This window comes from Sorex fumeus, unplaced genomic scaffold (genome assembly GCF_029834395.1).
Source record: "Sorex fumeus unplaced genomic scaffold, SorFum_2.1 ptg000098l, whole genome shotgun sequence".
NCBI classification, from domain to species: Eukaryota; Metazoa; Chordata; class Mammalia; order Eulipotyphla; family Soricidae; genus Sorex; species Sorex fumeus.
The window spans coordinates 76,656,588-76,676,562 of record NW_026606155.1 but is presented as its reverse complement, the minus strand read 5'-3'; the positions used below and the strand labels follow the sequence as shown (position 1 = coordinate 76,676,562).

The 19,975-nt window shown below is 42.1% G+C and overlaps 1 protein-coding gene across 1 annotated transcript; it reads right to left on the bottom strand.

Moving 5' to 3' along the window:
- Positions 1–1,475: 1,475 nt before the first annotated feature.
- On the bottom strand, positions 1,476–19,364 carry EMC7 (ER membrane protein complex subunit 7). Its single transcript, XM_056133377.1, has 5 exons — positions 19,080–19,364; positions 13,212–13,331; positions 6,984–7,122; positions 5,049–5,129; positions 1,476–3,723 (listed from the first exon to the last, which is right to left on the bottom strand). The coding sequence occupies exons 1-5, from the start codon at positions 19,310–19,312 to the stop codon at positions 3,571–3,573; spliced, it is 726 nt and encodes a 241-aa protein (XP_055989352.1). The 5' UTR covers positions 19,313–19,364; the 3' UTR covers positions 1,476–3,570.
- Between the last annotated feature and the right edge of the window lie 611 nt (positions 19,365–19,975).

Genomic DNA, 19,975 nt, shown 5'->3' with positions numbered 1-19,975 from the left:
GGGACAATTCTTCTCCAGTGTCGAAAACGGCATGGTGAGATTCGTGCCTTCTAGTCTCGGTCAGACCAATGATGTCGTACTTGATCATCTGTGCTTGTACCATCAGGTCCTCGATGGATGCATCTGATGCTAGCGTACGTGCATTGAAAGTACAGACGATCATTTTTGTCTTCCTTCGTTGTGGCAGCCTAGGTCGGCCTTGAGATTTTGTCGGCCTCTCCTTTCTCATCCTTCTCAGTGCTGCCATGTCGGTGAAGCCTTCAGGGTCAGGTGAATGAGACCAGTTGTAGTTACTGGTTTTGGCATATCGAATACACAGCGGATAGCTTGCCAGGCTCTTCCGTGCGGGCGGAATACTCTCGGTAGCTTGCCAGTCTTTCCGAGAGGGATAGAGGCTTTTGGGGCGACCTCTAATCACCCTTGTAGGTGTTACCATATTTGAACCCTATCAAATATGGTACGACAATTCCAGAAGATGGGTATTTAGTGTCTTATGATGTGTCATGCGGCCGCTTGCGGCCACGCGGATCCGGAAGGCGTCCTGGAGTGTGGCGACGGCTGGGTAGTGGAAGTAGTGTCTGAAGAAAACAAGTAACAAAAAACTAATAGAAATTCTGCTATCAGGAGGTAAATACTTTTGCTAAGCATCTCAGCATCTATCCTTGCAGTGTTCCAGTTTTATGTATGATCAGATATCCTTTTTTGGGGGAGTCAGGAATATGGTTTGGATCTCACTTGGCAGTGCCGAAAGGTCACTATTGGCAATGCCCATGTGGTGCCAGATGTTAAACATGGGCTTCTTGTGTGCAAAGAATGCATTCAGCCCTTTAAGCTCTCTCTTTGGCTATCTCTTCAAAAAGAAATTCATAGGAATTGAGAAGTTTGATTATACCAAGGATCTCTCCATACAAGACACTCTGGAGAAAGCTGTGTTCTCTCTTCAACATGTACTTCTCTCCTGTCCCCTCACATCTTTCTAAATAAGTTGAAAGGAAGGAAAATAGGAAGGAAGGAAGAAGGAAGGAAGGGAGGGAGGGAGGAGGGGTGCTGGAGAGGTAGTACAACTGGTAAGGCACTTGTCTTGCATGAGCCCAACCCTGCTTTGATCCCTGACATCCCAATGGTCCCTCAAGGTGAGGGGGGGAGGAAGAGAGAGAGAGAGAGAGAGAGAGAGAGAGAGAGAGAGAGAGAGAGAGAGCAAGAGCGAGAACGAGAGCGAGAGAGAGAAAGAGAGAGAGCAAGAGCGAGAACGAGAGAGAGAAAGAGAGAGAGAGAGAGCACAAATGGGTGATAGCAGAAAGACAAGGAAAAAGGAAAAAAAAGTTTGGCACAGCTCACTCACTGGTTCCTAAAGGGTAAGAAATTATAGACTAGAACTGGATTAAAATTTTAACGAAATTTTAGAACCCAGAAGAAATTTAAAGATCTAATGCCAATCTCTCAAATTACAGATGAGAAAACTCGAGGCCCATGTGTTTACTCATTCAACAAACATTTATTGTGTGCCTAAATGCTCAATGCTGGAAATAGAACAATGAACATGACATGGTCCAATGAGGCAAAGCGACCTGCCCACAGTCACAAAGCAAGTTAGCAGCTAACCAGGGGCTCTCTGCACTAAACCCCATATTAACAATGGTACAAAATTTTCTGCATTTGTAAGCACACTAAGCATTTCATGAAGATTCTATGCAAAGATTCTTTTATACAAATGATGCAATAATATTCTGTAATATAGGGATATATATATACCTACACATAAATATTTAGGCAGTATTAGAATCTGTATACTGTTTCTTAATTAGAAAACAAAATGGTAATTCCTTAGAAATGAAATGCTTTCTACTTTCTTGCTCACACCAAGTATAAATTTTGACAAGCCAAATTTGAATTTTATCACGATTTCTGGTCATACAACTATGACTCACCTTTGTCTCTTGAAATCTAGTTTCCATTCAACTGTTATAATACTTATTTTCAATAAATGGCTTTTAAAAAAACCTAGTTCTACTAGTAACCAGTCTACCTAGCTTAAATCATTCATCACTTCACCACCTTGATATGTAATACAAATAGTTAATAAAATTTTCTGCATATGAACTTTTAAAAGAAAATGTATATAGCTCATTATAAAATGAACAATTTAAAAATAAACAAGCACCTATTACAGAAGGGAGTTAGGAACCAGTCCCCATTTTACTGATATCTGGGGAGGACACATCAGACGGTGTTCAGGGGCTATTCACAGCTGTGTTTGCTGATGTCAGGGAATGAACTGGGGTTGGCCAAATCAACATGCATCTTAACCCCTGTACACTCTGGTCTAATTCCTTATTTTTGGCTGATTTGAAAATCTTAAGAAAGCAGTAGAGTAGTTCTTTCACTAGTAATACTGTACTTCAGAATTCATCTCTAGTTAAAACAATCAAAAAGATATAAAAAATTTTTAGAACTTACCGAAATAAAAGTTTTGAGGTAATCCTGAGTGGAAAGTACTTATTTATATTCTACCAATTCAAAATCAATAATGGGAGATGAGGGCACTTGTGAGTTATCTGTGCTAGGGTCGAGGAGTGCACATGCACTGCATGCAGACGGCCTGGGTTTGATCCCTGACACTGCATGGTCCCCTGAGCACCATGTTGGAGTGGCAGCTCAGGATCTCTGGGGTGAGGCTCAAACACAAAAAAAAGAAAATAAGTCAAATTTTACAAATGAAAAATAAATAAAAGCTCCCTGTGCTATATTACCAACAACCTTTTATGGAACGCTATTAATTTTCCATACTTAGACTCTAGAAAGCTCTCTCACTGTTGCACTTCTCTCCACTGGCCATTCACTCCTTGCTATTATCTGTGCTTCTTCCCTATATTAAGCTATCAAAGACTGGCACAGATCAGCACTCATTTCTGCGTCTTAACTTGAAGAATAGTACAGAGCTGATACTTAAAAATGAACATCCCACACAGAAACCAGAATTTTGAAAGGGTATTTCTATTTTTCTATTCATAGTTAACTGTAATTATGAACATTAAAACTACCTCAGGAATATTGTCCTTGTAGCTCAAATAATGGGTCATGTTAAATGGCAGGGTAGGGCTGATAATTTTGGAAGATCTAGATATACTAAAACCACGGTACATGCTGCTCTAAAATATCAACCAATTCTCTTTAATCAGGAACAGTAAAATTCAAGACTCAGATTTAAAAAAACAGAAAACTGTCAAATAAAAAACACAAAAAGAGACAAGATAGTTTTATCTCTGTGTTAAGACTTATTTTAATATACATAACGTATAGTACTTCATATAATTTATTAATGTCATTTTCTGTAGGACACTGTAATTAATTCAGTGACAACAATATTGACCTCATACAAAGGACGAGAGCTGGATTTTCTTGTGTACCAAGTACAAAACATGTGCTAACGAGTTATCACACACAACAGTTATAAGAGATCAACTTTCAGGATGACTCAAGTTTACAGTAGTTGCTTTACACGATTTTCCTCGACTTGAATGCCATCCAGTGTTGCCGTGTTTGTGCAAATGCCAGCTCCAGACCACCTGACTACCTCCTTTTACCAGCTCCACTTTTGCCAGTTTTACTGCTGCCACTGCTAGATTTGCCAGATGACTTGGAAGAGAAGAGTCTTGTCATGAACTCAGAAACATCAGGCAATTCATGGTTGGAATTCAGCATGTTCATTGACTGTTCCATCTCCTGTAGGAAGACAAAGTACAGAGATATGAAAAATACTGGGGTCCTCCAAGTCTTTTTGGGGGAAAGTGTGAGAAGGGGGGGTAAACTCAGCTGTAGTCAGGCATTACTCCAACTCTGTGTTCAAAGATCACTCCTGGCAGGGCTCAGGGACCATACAAGACACCAGAGATCAAACCCAGGTCAGTTGTGTGCATGGCAGGTGCCCTACACACAGTACTTTCTTCTCCCCAAATGTTCCCCCAACCTTCTCCCTTACCTCTGTTTTTGTGATGACGAGGACTGACTGGCACACACTAGACTACTGTGCTTGCATTATGCTGTAGTGTTTGTTAAAGACTACACATCAAGTTACGGTGCTGACACACTTGGCTGTGGTGTGGCTGGACATGACTTGTAGAGCTGGAACAGTAGAGTTGTTGGTACAGGTGATGGTACCAGGAATCAAAATCAAAGTTTCCATTTGCAAGATATCTACGCTATCAAATTGTCACCTGGGTTCTTCATTCAAGTCTGTTAACAGCTAGAACTTCTACTAAGAATGGGGATCACAGAGGCTGGAGCAATAGCACAGCAGGTAGGGCGTTTGCCTTGCATGCAGCCGATCCAGGTTCAATCCCATATGGTCCCCCGAGCACCTCCAGGAGTAATTCCTGAGTGCAGAGCCAGGAATAACCCGAGTATCGCTAGATGTAAGCCAAAAAGCAAAAAAAGAAAAAAAGAAATGGGGTTACAGTGTGCTTTGAGATCTATCACTACATAACTTGGTTAAATAAAAGAGAATATAAAGGCTCAGGCATCTGCCTTACCCGCAGCTATCCCTGATTCAGTCCTCTGCACCAAAGGGTCCCAGATCAGTGCCCAGAAAGACCCCTAATCACAGAGCTAAGTGTAGACCGAGAACCACCAGTAGTGTAGTTCAAAACACCTGCCTGGGGGAAAAAAATCTTTCATTTCAAATCAATCTGAAAGTTATACTACTTTGGAGAAACTTCTGTAAAAAATGAAATGCTTATTATCTCTTTATTATCAGGCAGAGCCAATGTTTACAGAACATCTTAGATAAGTTTGGCTTGGGAATTAGGGAAAAGCTGAAACACTCAAGTGATCAGTCACAACAAATAGAACAGGCATGAGAATGTTTCAGAAATCCACAGGGGCCAGAGTGGGTAGGGCATTTACCTTGCACACGGATGACCTGGGTTTGATCCTCTGCATCCCATATGGTCCCCCGAGCCCACCAGGAATAATTCCTGAATGCGAAGTCAGTAGTAATCCAGTTGTACAGCCCCCAAACAAACAAGCAAACAAATCCATAATCATCTTACCCGTCTCATATCAGGATCACTTGTGTTGACTACTTTGGGCAGAAGCACAAATATCAATAATGGAAGGACCATCATCATAACCTGTGAAAGTACAAGAATTGAGAAAACATTTCTTCCATTTGTAACAAAATCTGCACTTAACAGTAAATAACAAAATTAGAAATTCAAATGATGTACACAGAATGAAACTAGAGTAACCATCTCAACTCTTTCACTAGACCTGTTGATAGCAAAGTACTCCTCAATACCTGCTGTACAGAGAGATTAAACCTCTGTATCTCTGTATGCTTGGATTTATCACTTCTTTTATGTTTGTGACACCTAAAATTTTGTGGGTTTAGAAATTTTAATGAACACAAAATACTGTGTAAACTATATTTCACTTTATGAGAGGATAGAGGATAAAGAAGACGGGAACCACTCAAGCAGTGCTCAAGGGCCCCTAGGATTACTCCCAGTGAGCGATACTCCACATGGCAGTGGTGCTGGTCAGACAGTTCAATAAAAAGGCATGGAGATGAAGTGATACACAGGAGAAGAGGAACTGAAAGACACCAGGGTAACTCCAGCAGCGCTTGGGGGCTCCCAAGGCCACACCCAGTCATGCAGGGTGGAGTTGGGGTACAAAGCCGTACCAGGCACACACTCACAGTCTAACCCTCTGACCTGTCTCCCTTGTCCCAGGTTCATTTTCAAATCTGCAGTCTGGCATTGAGATTGTGATACTCATGCCAGCTGAACTGCTTCTTTCAGATGACTGTGGTTCTTGGAGAAAGCACAGTATTGCCCCTTTTATCGATGCCTTTTTCCATTTGTAACAAAATCCATTTGTAATTAAAATGCCTATCAGATTTTAAAAATGACCCAAAAGGTTCTAATGCTAGATATGTTTCCATGCAATTTCAGAAATGAGAACATGGAAGATACTTCTCAATAATCTTCCTACTCTCATTGCTGACTTCTCCCATTTGTTCTCCTTCCTTTCTTATTCATGCTCGCAGATCCTAGGTACTAATTTATCCATCTCTTGAAAAGAGGTACACAGTTCCTAATATTTTCATTTATCATCTAGTAGATATCAATAAGGACAAAATTAAAACACAATTCTAAAGTAATTCAACTTTGAAAATAGCAAATATAGAAGTCAATAAAGAACTTCTTTGGGGAGGTGCTGGGGATTGAACCCAGAATACGCAAGGTAAGTGTTCTACCACTGAGTTCAATGCTCAGGCGTGGAAATGAAACGATGCAGAGGCATATATCCCTGGGAAGTTTTATCATTGGTGGACATTGTAACATTATAGCTCAGTGTTGGTAACATGGCAGTTATGATAATATCAAGTTTTTATATTACCATAGTATAACTTATTTGATCACTACATATGTTAAAACAGGAGAAAAGAAAATCTCACTCATTCAGTCAACAGGCACTAGTTAACAAACAATGGCATGGGCCGGAGCAATAGCACAGCGGATAGGACATTTACCTTGCACGCGGCCTACCTAGGTTCAATCCCCAGTATCCCATATGGTCCCCTAAGAACCGCCAGGAGTAACCCCTGAGCATCACTGGGTATGACCCAAAAAGCAAAAAAACAAACAAAACAAACAAACAAACAATGGCACGTCTATCAATGGACTAATACAAGGAAAGAGGGAGGACAATGTGTGACTTACCATAATCTCTTCTATTTGAACTTTAAAATGTTCAATTATAATTATTCAAGCATTGTTTCACAATGTAGTGGCAAATCAATGAGGCAATTTTCACTTTATTCTTTTCATATGTTTTCAAAGCAAGTATTCAAAGTTTCTAAAATTCAGTAACTATTAACAAGTATCCTTTGATCAAACAACCAGACCTCTAGAAGTTTTTAAATACTTGGAGGCACATGTACAGATTAGTAAATAAACTTTACGCAAATTGATACATACCATTGGGTTCATAAGAAAGTCTGTCCAGCCCCAGGATTCCCTTTTAATAAAATAAGACGGTGGGCCTGAAGATTTCATTTGGAGAGGATAGGGCAGTCTGACCACTTCTGATGTTTTGATGTAATTCACATATCTTGCTCTGATAAAGCAACATTAAAGGATCATCAGTAATTCTATTTTTAAAATTATCTTTTAGAAGACCTTCCTAGAACATATTAACAATGCCTTATAATTACAATTTTTGGTTACATTCTTTCAAAATGCTTTGGCATTTAAATTTTTAATCTAAAAAAATCTGATCAAAGCTGTTTTATCAATATTTGGTTAACAAATGTAAATAAGGCACACTGAACTTGGAACCAAAAAACCAACTTCTTAGTTCTGTTATTACTTAGGCCTGTGGGTTAAACAAACTCTTGTTTGCTGTTGTCTGATTTGTTTTTCGGCCACACCAAGCAATGGTCAGGGCTTATTCCTGGCTCTGTGATCCAAGATCACTCGTGGTGGTACCAGGAATAGAACCTAGGTCCATCATGTGTAGGCAAGCTCTTTACCGAGTATACTATCCAGTCAAATTCTTAATTACCTATAACTCTCTGGTCACAGAAAAAGCTTACAAGGGTTGGAGATCATTTAGCCAATTCCAATTTTCTTCCTGGCACCACAGAGTCCCCCAATCTCTGGCTCTAACCACTAAACTCAGAACCATAGCGACCAAGGTCTCTCCCCCCACAAAACCATAAAGTTTTAAAAAAAATTCAAGGGCAAGAGAGACAGCTCCATAGACTGAGCATACACTTTGCATGGTAGAGACAGAGATTCCACCCCAGCACCACATGCTCCCCAAGCATAGCCAGGTATAGTCCAAAACAATCATTTCTGCTCTAAGGCTTTTTGGTTACATTTAATAATTACAACTGCAATAGTGGTATATTTGTAAATTATTACCAAAATAATACAAATTAAAATGCTGGTATCTGATTGTATGAGATATATCTAATTGTTGTCTAAATTGAGCATATTGCTACAGCTGGGTATATTATAGGATGATGTACCCAATTTCCAAACCTGTTTTACAGCAAAAATTTATTAAAAACACCTGAAATAGGGCCAAAGGTAACACTACAATTTAACAGATGCCATTAATTTCTATCAAAACCTCTCACCCATGTTCATACTGATATTCCATATCAACTTTTTTGGAAACTCATTCCCCTCATTTCTCTATCATTTCCTTCTGAAAGTTCTATTAGCAAACGTAACATATGTAAAAATGCTTATTATTTTTCTTTCTTTTTTGGACCACACCCTGTGATGTTCAAAGGTTACTCCTGGCTCTATGCTCGGGGGATCATATGGAACACTGGAGATAGTATCCGGGTCAGCCACATGCAAGGCAAGCCACCTACCCATTGTTAATATCACTTGGGCCACAAGACATTTCCTTCTTTACATCTTGTCACATTCTCACTTTGTGTCTATCCCTTAACTGTATAGACTTTGGGTAATTTCTTTCTTATTTGTTATAGTTTGGAACCACATCCTGGTGATTCTCAGGAGCTATTCCCAGCTCTGTGTGTGTGAGGCAGGGAGGGGGTCACTGTGGTTAGCTGCATACAATGCATGCACCTTAACACTGTACCCTCGCCATCCATAAATGTGTGTATGTGTGTATGTGTGTATATGTGTAGATGTGTGTATATATGTGTATATGTGTAGATGTGTGTATATGTTGTATACACACAAACACACATATATGTCTGTATATGTATAGACATAGTATGGGTTGGTAAGAGAAGGTCCTTGACCAGGGTTTGATTCTCAGTATTTCATAAGGTCCCCTGAGTATCTCCACGAGTAACTTCTGAATATAGAGCCAAGAGTAAGCCCTGAGCACCTCCAAAAGTGACCCTCTCCCCGCTTCACATACACAGTACCCCAAACATCATTGGATGCAGCCCCAGAAGCCCCTGGGCTTTGCCAACTTGGCCAAGGTAATTGCCAGAGCTAAAGCAGCACCAGATCCTTGGAAACCTGCATTCAATGTCTTGTGGGCTGAGAACTGTCAGCAAGAACCTTGAGACTCTTATTTTTTTCCCTTTTGCTTTTTGGGTCACACCCGGCGATGCACAGGGGTTACTCCTGGCTCATGTACTCAGGAATTACTCTTGGTGGTGCTCGGGGGGACAATATGGGATGCTGGGAATCGAACCTGGGTTGGCCACATGCAAGGAAACCACCTTACCCGCTGTGCTATTGCTTCAGCCCCCGAGACTCTTAAGCAATGCTTGGAAAACACTTCATAAAACAGAAAAGTTATGGGAGCCAGGGAGAAAGCACAAAGGACTGAATGACATGGCTTTTGTCAGAGCCCTGAGTTCAACTCCCAGGACTTAATATGGCTCCCCCAGAGCACTGCCAGGTATGGCCCTGACAGATCCCAGGGGCACTGAACTGTAGAGCTGCACAGTCAGTCCAACTATTGCTAAGAGTGGCCCCAGGGCTCCTAAGTTCTGCAGGGGAGTCCCATTCCCCCAATGCAGCCAATTATAAGCATCTTTGCAAGATATTACTCTCAGTACAAACTTCACTATTGCTCTTAGTAAACAATAGCCAAGAAAGCAAAGATTAAAATTTGGACAAAATAGTCTCCTGCCTCCGTGCGGGGCTGTCCTCACTGTGGCACCTTGGAGGAGAGTGGGTTGAGCTTCCCTCCCTACCCTGAGCAGAGACCTGGCAGCTGAAGACCTCCGGTTCCAGCCACAGCCATGCTTAAGACCACTCTCCACACATTCGGACAAGCCTCACGCATGAAGGAACCGGCAGAGGAACCCAGGTGTGCAGTACCCAGGGCGTAGATCTCCAGGCCTGCTCGGATTGGGACTGGGGCCTCCTCCACCCAAATCCCCCATCTTCCAATATGTAGGCGTTACACCCACCAACTGCCCCCAGCGCAGTTTAATCCCATCAATGGCCAAGACATCTTCTCATCTAGTTCTTACTCTGGAGAACTTGGCAAGCTACCAAAAGTATCCTGCCCACACGGCAAAATCTGGCAAACCCCCCGTGGCGTATTCAATATGCCAAAAACCAGTAACAATTATGGGTCTCTTTCTCCTGACCCTGAAAGAGCCCTGAATGTGGCACTTTTTAAAATCTCAGGGCTAGGACGAAGGAGACGTTACTGGGGCCTGCTCGAAGCAATCGATGAACAACAGGAAGACAGTGACAGAGACAGTGACAGTGGACCGGAGAGAGCACAGCGGGTAAGGCACTTACCTTATATGTGGAAGACCAAGGTTCAATTCCTGGCATCCTATAAGGTCCCCTGTACACCACCAGGGGTGATTTCTGGGTTCAGAGCCAGGAGTAACCCCTGAGATTGTTAGGTGTGGCCCCAAAACAAAAAAGGGGGACAGGGACCGGAGGGATAATACATCAGAGGGCACTTGCCTTGCACACAGCCAACTCAGGTTGAATCCCCAGGAGCCCCCAAGGTCCCCACGCCCCACCAGCAGTGATCCCGGAGTGCAGAGTCAGGAGTCATCCCTGTGCACTGCTGAATGTGCACCCCTCAATTAGGGAAAAATTTGTTTCCAAATAATATATATTTAGCATAATTATAATATTGGCTTAATAATATCAAGAATTTAGATTACCACAAAATAATTGTCTCTGTTCACCACGCATGCTAAAATAAAAGAGGGAAAACTCTACCTGTCCATCAAAAGAAACTGGTTATATAAACAATGGCAAATCTGTCAATGGGCTAAATAAATGTAAGATAGATCTATGTGTAATTGTATTTGAAATATAACATACATACACATATGTATGTGTTATACTTAGAAAATTTCAATGGTTAAAAATAAAGCAAGGGCAGCACTGTTTACAACAGCTAGAATCTGGAAAAACCTGAGTGCCCCAGAACAGATGACTGGTTAAAGAAACTTGGTACATCTACACAATGGAGTACTATGCAGCTGTTAGAAAGGATGAAGTCATGAAATTTACATACAAGTGGTTCTACATGGAAAGTATCATGCTAAGCGAAATGAGTCAGAAAGAGAGGGACAGACATAGAAAGATAGCATTCATCTGGGGAACATAAAGTAACAAAATAGGAGACTAACACTCAAGTGTGGCCGAGATTAGTACCACTAGGTTTGCTCCATGGCTTGGAGGCCAGCCACACATGCTAGAGGAAAAGGGAGCTCAGATAGAGAAGGGAGCACCAAATAAAGGGCGTTGGGAAGATCCGCCCAGGATGGGAGATGCATGCTGAAAGCAGACTATAGACCAAACATGATTGCCCCTCAAGGCCTCTTTTGCAAACCACAACACCCAAAAGGAGAGAGAGAGCAAAAGGGAATGCCCTGCCACAGAGGCAGGGTGGGATGGAGGGATGGGGGGTGGGAGGGATACTGGGATTAGTGGTGGTGGAGAATGGGCACTGGTGGAGGGATGGGTACTCTATCATTGTATAACTGAAACCCAAGCACAACAATTTGTAAGTCTACAACTGTACTCATGGTGTTTCACTAGTAAAAATTAAAAATAAATAAATAAAGCAAGGGGTTAGAGAGATAGCACAGCAGGTAGGGCATTTGCTTTGCACAAGCCAACCCGGGTTCGATTCCTAGCATCCCATATGGTCCCCTGAGCACTGCCAGGAGTAATTCCTGAATGCAGAGCCAGGAGTAATCCCTTTGCATCGCCGGGATGACCCAAAAAGCAAATAAATAAATAAATAAAGCAAAAAAGAGAAAATATATTACAACCAAAAACTCATACTACATCAGTTCAATTTAAAGTCTATAAAGTCAACTTATATATAGACACATACCAAAATAGTAAAATACACATCTCTTAACCTCTCACTTTTTTTTCCCTTTGCAGGACTATTGCTTTAGGACTGCAACATAAATTTGGTGGTAGCTCAAAGAGACATTAACACTTAAAGTTGTTTCATATTTGCCAATTGTGCTGAAGTTAGAAAAATAATTGAATTTCATCATATATTTACTGGTCAAATTAAACCAAGAGAATACTATTGGCATGGAACTAACCAACTCAATACAAACAGTGATTATAGCAAAAGGCTGAATCAGAGTACCATGAACATCTATACAACTTATTCCAACTTCAGATAGACTTGTGATACTTCATATTTCATTCTTAAGTAGTCCAAAGTTTCTTCACTTCAACTTGAAAACATATGTTCATCTACTTAATAATTCTAAGATTTTTTCCTAGTTAACTTACTGTGCTTTTCATTTTATTATCATGGGCCTTTCTTTGACAAACTCTACAATGTAAGCTATCGTTTTCCCAAGAAATATTCAATTTTCATTGTATGCTAAATATTTTAGAAAGAAAAAAAAACCATAGAAATTTCCAGGTTAACGTACAAACAAACATTAAGAGGAATAATTAAAATATCCCAATGCAGGGCTGGAGATATTGCACAGTGGGCTGAGTACATGCTCCCCCAAGGGGACCATATGGGATGCTGGGAATCGAACCCGGGTTGGCTGCGTGCAAGGTAAACGCCCTACCCACTGTGCTATCTCTCCAGCCCAGTAATTTTTTTTTTTTAAGTTTCCAAGAGTTTACTTTTAAATAGAGCTGAACATGAAATGCAAAGATTTGCCCAAGACATTGGGTATTGCACCAGGGAATTGCCTGGTACTCAAGGGACAGGAAGCAGCTTCCTGATACCACTGGCTCGGCTTTGATGGCAGGGGGCGTGGGTGGCCAAGCGCCTGGAACCATAGGGCCACAATGCTCAGGATGCACCGATGGACGTTTCACACAGGGGAGAAAAATAATTCTAACTTAGAAAAGTTAAAATATTTCCAACTAATGATACTTTCAATATTTTTTTGTTTCATAATAAATAATCTTACCTCTTCGTTAAATTGTCATATTAGGAACTTCAAAATAAAATGTAAGTCATGTAAGCCACTGCAGGAGGAAGCTCAACTTACAGTATTAGCAATGTTAGATTAAAACAATACTAAAGAGGCTTCAAATATTTTAAGGAATAGCTTTAGTTTAAATAAGAAACTTTCAACCTTAACCATAAATTCTGAAAGAAATCTACAATGAAAAATACATAATATATAAATACACATGGACTATACATAACCATACATAGATATATAACTATATAACATATAGTTCAGTAACCTAGACTTTGGTAAAAATCAAATCTGGTATCCTCACCTCATTTTTCCTTTTGAAGTAATATCTACTCGAACAGGATCAAACTTGTATGCTGGAGAAATAACTTCTACTACATAAGATCCAGAAGGTATATCATGAACTACGAAACTCCCATCTGTCCTGGAAAAATAAAAATATTTTTTATTTCTAATTAACAGTTTATTCTTATGTTTTAAATCACATTAACTCATGATTTAAGCCATATCCCCCACTCTACCCTACCACACTGATATCAGAGCAATCAATAAGGAAAAAACTCAAAACTGGCAAGCGTTAGCCCCATGCTTCAACTTCCCTAATTATACTGAATGGGCTCTGAAACACCCGATTACTGCACAGTAACAAAGAAACTCGACATAGAAAGAACCACTACTCCTTCAAGGAAACAGAGATAGGTGACAGGATTATACTTCTTCTTAATAAGTGCCTTCATTCAAGGGAAATTACAATTACTACTATAATACTAGGGCTCCAATATTGCCAATAGTCTTTTTTTGGGGGGGGGGGTGAAAGGTGAAAGGAACTAAATCTGATGATACACAGGGATTACTCCTGGCTCTGCACTCAGGAACGCTCCTGCTTGGGGGACCATATGGGATATTGAGGAACCACATGGGATGCCAGGAATCAAACTAGGTTGGTCACAAGCAAAGCAAGCGCCCTATCCACTATACAATCTCTCCAGCCCCTTTCCAATAGTTTTAACAATTTTGGGATTACTGAGAGGTTTAGGCCACACTGAGTGATGCTCAGGTGCTATTCCTGGCTTTGTTCTGAGGAGAGCTCCTGGAGAGTACTCAGGGGACCATATGTGGTGTGGAGAATTCAAAGTAGGGTCACGGCAATTGCAGCCGCATCCAAAGCAGTGCCTTACTTGCTGCACTGTCTTTTCAGTTCTCACCAAACAATTTTAGAGAAGCAATTTTTTGGGGGGAGTGGAGGGTTGAGCCACACCTGGCAGTGCTTAGGGCTTTCTTCTGACTCTATGCTCATGATCACTCCTGGTAGTGCTTGGGGAACCGTATGCTATGCCAGGGATCAAACCCAGGTCAACCACATACAAGGTAAGCATCTTACCCATCTTTCCAGACCAAAGAAATTTAGATTTGAGGGGAGAAAGAGAGAGAGTAAGAGAGAAATTAAGTGTGTAAGAGAGAACAGGGGCTTCTCCAGAGAAAAAAAGCCTTGCATCCCAATTTCTTAATTTAAAATGGCTTTTTAAAAAATAATTTTAAATTTTCATCTTGCCATTTGTTACTATTTAAACAAGAAGGTAGTTATTGTTTGTTCCACAAATAGTTCCCATCTACTTAGGATACTTTTTGGATAGGTATAAATTTAAAATGTTGAGGTAGTTAAATCCCATCAAGTACTGGTAATTTGGGGCTGGAGAGATACCCAGTGGTATCTCTGAGATACTACTTTTGCCTTGCACCTGGCCAACCCAGGTCAATCCCTGGCACCCATATGGTCCCTGAGCTTGACCAGGAGTGATCCCTGAGCTCTGACAGGTGGGACCCAAAAACAAAACAAACAAGGTGATAATGTCATGTCCACAGATCAAAATAACACTTCTTAAATCATTATTAGGCTCTTTCAAAGTTAAAGGAATAATTAATCCTGTAATATTTGCAGTATTCACAAAAATGTAAATGGTCTTTGCTACTTCAAGAAAATAAGCTAACCTACAACAGAACTGAAATGGAAAAAAACTTAACTTGTTATTTCTAGGCTGGAAGTCTTATAAATGCGTTACAGACCAAATTTCCATCCTTCTCCCTGCAGACAGGAGGGAGGGGAAGACAATGAGTTTGTTTAGTATATTAGCTTACTTGGTAAATTTTCCCCCTGGCTTTCTTTCTCTCTGAGAGACCAACTCCAGTTGGCTGTGTACAGAGGCAGAGCTTCTTATTAGGCAGTCCCTTTTTCCATTATAAGGTCCAATAACCTTTATTATAATAGCTTTATCTAATTACAATAACAAGATATAATAGTCTTATTTGGTTATAATTGAAGTTATAAGCTGGAGGGTACACACTGTATCCCTACAGCATGACTACGTTATTTAATCTTTTATTAACTTTACTTCAATTATTCTGTGTATAGCTTCCATTTTTTTCCTTTGGCAGTTGTGGGGGGGCAGTTGGGTGACACCCAACGGTTCTCAAGACAAACTCCTGGCTCTGTGCTCCGAGATCACTCCCAGCAGGCTAAGGGAACAAAATAGAATACCAAAGACCAGACTCATATTGACCGTGTGCAAGACAGTGTCTTACCCGCTGTCCAATCTCTCTAGGGCCCCACATTTTCTTCTTTAACAGAGGCCATTCCTGCTGATGCTAGCTTGGTACTCAGTTCAAGAATTTTTTTTTTTTTTTTTTTGCAGGGGAGGAATATAAGCAGTTTCAGGGACTGAACCCAGACCAGGAGTGATCTGACAGTACATTGTCTCAGTTCATTTAAATATATATTATATATACATATATACCATATATATGTATATAAATAATGACTATGCAGTGCTCTGACCCCAAGATAACCAATTTTATAATAATTCATGGGTGTTAATAATCTGGGTGTTTTTCTATTATAATAATTCTGTGTGGTTTTTTTGGCCACATTCAGCGAAGAAGAAAAACATCTACATAAACCCTCCCAGAGAATTTTTATTTATTTAATTTTTTTTTGCTTTTTGGGTCACACCCGGCAATGCACAGGGGTTACTCTTGGCTCTGCGCTCAGGAATTACCCCTGGTGGTGCTCAGGGGACCATGTGGGATGCTGGGAATCGAACCCGGGTTGGCCGCGTGCAAGGCAAACGCCCTACCCGCTGTGCTATTGTTCCAGCCCCTCCCAGAGAATTTATTAAATAAATTTTTTGTCTTGTTTTGGGGCCAACCCAGTAATGCTCAGGGGTTGGTTACTCCTGGCGCTGCACTGAAGAATTACTCCTGAGGCTGGAGCAATAGCACAGCAGGTAGGGCATTTGCCTTGCACTCGGGTGAACGGGGTTTGACTCCCAGCATCCCATATGTTCCCCCCAGCAGCACCAGGAGTAATTCCTGAGTGCATGGACCAAGAGTAACCCTGGTACATTGCCAGGTGTGACCCCCCCAAAAAAAGAATTACTCCTGGCGGTGTTCAGGACACCATATAGATGTCAGGAATCAAACCCAGATTTGCTGCTTGCAAACAAATGCTCTACCTGCTGTACTACTCTCCGTCCCCCTGGTTAATTAAATTATAAATTACATAAAGAGTGACAAGAACATGTAGCAACAGGTAGTCTCAGTTGAAATTCCAAGTTCAAGCCACTTTCAATAAATAAAAGTTAAAATTGCATGTTAGTTATGCAATAGCAGGAATGCAACTCAAGTGCTCTACCACTGAGCCACATTCAGTCCCCTTCATACTAATTCTTATGAATTTTTCTACATATAAATGGAAAAACATTAAATGGTATCAGAAGCTACTTATTATAAAGTTAAAAAAAGTTAACTAAGAATATGTATTTTACTATTAAAAACAGGTCGTATGATTCCAAAAAGACGGAAAAGAGGTAATAAGATGTTAAATCTCTACTTTCTATGCTCCAGCCCCAACACAAGCTTTTTAAAAAGAATTTTATGTCACAGAAAAGAGAGTAATGGTTAATTAAAATCTCAAAAATTAGGGTTCAGAACCAGAGCTACAGTACAACATGCAATGCATTTGTTTTGAAATCAGACAACCTGGGTTCAGTTCTGAGCACAACATATGGTACCCCAACCTCCATCAGTGATCTCTGAGCACAGAGACGGAGTAAATCCAGAGCAACTCTGGGAGTATCCCCCGCTCCCAGGGGGGAAAAAAAGGTAATAATCTTAAAAGAATGCCCTAAGTTGGGGCCAGATAGGCTCTGAAGAGATACTATAGCAGGTAAGACAATTGCCTTGCATGTAGCTGCCCCTTCCTGACACCACATATGGTCCCCAGAGAACCTTCAGGAGTGATGATCCCTGAACACAAAGCCAGGAGTGAGCCCAAGTATAGACCCAAAAACAAAACAAACAACAACAAAAAATAGTAAAAGCTTAAGGGACTTGCCCTGCATGTGGCGGCCTCAGCTGGATCTAGACATCACAACATCAACATTGTAGTGACCCTATCACCAAAAAATACCCTAAGGATCACTAAGTCATTGGTGGTTACAGGGATCGTTCGGGACGGGAGTTGTGTGCTAAAAGTAGATAAAGGATCAAAAGTGATAGCCTCTCAGCATCTATATTGCAATCATAATGCCCAAAAGAGAGTATGGGGGAAATTGTCTGCCATAGAGGCAGGGGGAGGGTTGGGATGGAAGGTGGGACACTAGGGACACTGGTGGTGGAAAATGTGCACTGCTGGAGGGCTGAGTGTTCAATCATTGTATGACTGAAACTCAAACATGAAAGGTTTATAACTATCTCACGATGATTCAACAAACAAACAAAAAATACCCTAAGTCCAGAATTTAATTATTATACCAGTAATGAGCATTTGTTGAGGTTAAAATTCTCATTTGGAGCCAGAGATAATAAAGCAGGTAACTGATTCCATGCAGCAGACCCAGGTCCCAGCCCCAGCACCCCATACGGTTCCCTGAGCACCACCAGGAGTGATTTGAGTGCAGAGGCAGGAGTGAGTCCTGAGCATAGCATGTATGGCCCCCAAATAAGCAAAGTAAAAACAAACTAATTTTAAAGGCACCTGGAAGATATGAATACTTACAAGTCAGATTTAGAATGAAATAGTCACATTTAAGTTATCTATTTTTTAGACACCACTTGATGGAGTACAGATCCACCAAACACTTCTAAACATTTTCGAATCACAGTTTCACTTTCCAAAAAGTGTATCCTACACATAATTCAGTACATATTTAAAAATCATCGTTATGATGTTTAAAACATCAGACCTGTTCCTAGATTTCTGAAAAAGCAGGATGCTGCAAAATTAGAGTGCTAATTAATTTACCACATCTCTGAACATGGGCTAGCACTCCATTTCTACTTAACTGTTAGAAAAGACAGAAGCAGTACACAATGGGAGGGACTCTAGGCTCATATAAATGCCAAGTGTGATGGTGCAAATCCCTGGATAAACTCAAGTGAAAAAAAGAACAACCCCACCTCCAGCTAAAAAAGAAAAAAAAGGTGCTTTGATTAGGGACTTGAGGGCCCATTAATTTTAGAAGCAGCAACATTAGCCTCCAGGTCTCTGTCATCACAAGCGGCCCTTGGGGCATTGAGAATTCCCACTTGCTTAGCATCTTTCTACGGCAACCTCAAGATGAATAGGAACGCTCGGGCGGCCAGATTCCAGGGAGACTGGAGGAGAAGCGAAGGAAAAGATCCGGCGAGAGAAAAACAAGGGGTTCACCTGTCCCGGGGGTCCAAAGATGCTCTTTTCCATACCTGGCAAAATGGCATGCTAGAGGGGCAGGAGCGATAGTACAGCGGGTAGGGCACTTCCCTTGCACCCGCCCGACCCGGGTTCGATCCTCAGCATCCCGAGGTCCCCCGGGTACCACCTGAGTGACCCCTGAACGCAAAGTCCAGAGGAAGCCCGCCAGGTGTGCACACCCCCCCCCCCAAAAAAGGGGGAAAATGGCAGATCATTGACCCCCACGGCGTCGGCCTCTGGCTGCACTTGCCACCCGCATTTCGCTGGACCACCAAGAGGAAAGCCTCCCCCGGCCTCCCGACCCAGGCCGCTAGCGTGCCCACCCCGGCACCCTGGCACACCCTGGCACAGCGACGTCGTCGGGTCTTGACACTCCTCTCCCCTAGGAAGCATGTTCCCCCGCTTCCATTCCGACGGTTTTCCCGGTGCCCTTAGGATGCTCACTTAAGGAAGCCGACGTGTTCCTCGCCGTCTACCAGCACTCGGGCGGCCGAGATCCAGTCCTGGGGCTTCACCCCGGGAACAACCGCACGTCCTTCGATCTTGAAACGATCCCCCAAGCTGGCCGCACCCCCTCCCAACCCGTCCGCAGTAGCCCCGGGCGCCTCCGAGGTGTGGGCATGCCCTGAGAGCAGCAGCAGGAGAACGGCCAAAAAGCCCCACCGAGCGGCCGCCATGACAGCAGCTCTCAGCGGTCAGGCCGGCAGCCCCGGAAGCCCGCCCCTTCCTCCCAGAGGCCGATGTTCGCTGCCGATGTTGATGTCATCACTGCGCGCCGGCTTCGGGCGCGAAGTCTGAGCTCAAACCTGGAGGAATTTTGGCCAATCAACTTGAGAGGGGGCGGGGTAAAGAGAGAGGCGGAAGTTCTTCTTGCGGAGCTACGCTTGGGATTGGAAGGCGGTTGTGCTTGTCAAGTGAGGTTGAAGGCGGGCCGGCCCTCAAGCGGAATCAGTCCCGTGTGTGTTGGTTGCTGTGGCAGCCACCGAGGCCGCGGACCGCTTGAGAAGCAAAGGTGTTAAAATGCAGAGGGATGACGATCTGAAGTAATGTCTGCAGATTGAGGCGCTGGCTTCCAGGTCCAGATGAGAGCGTTTTAAAAAAAAAAAAACACCAAAAACTAGAGGTTCCCCAAAATGAACGAGCTGCAAAGCCTTCCTTGGGTGTGTTGAAAGATTCTGCGTGGAGAGTAGCTGGAAAAATACGTAAACTGTTTGCTAAGGTTTGCCTCAGGTGGAGAGGGAAAGAGTCTGGGAGACGTCTTTTACCCTTCGTCCCGTCTCGGATGACAGTGATCGTAACAACTTGAGGGAGCGTAATGGGATAGGGAAATCTTCCAGTGT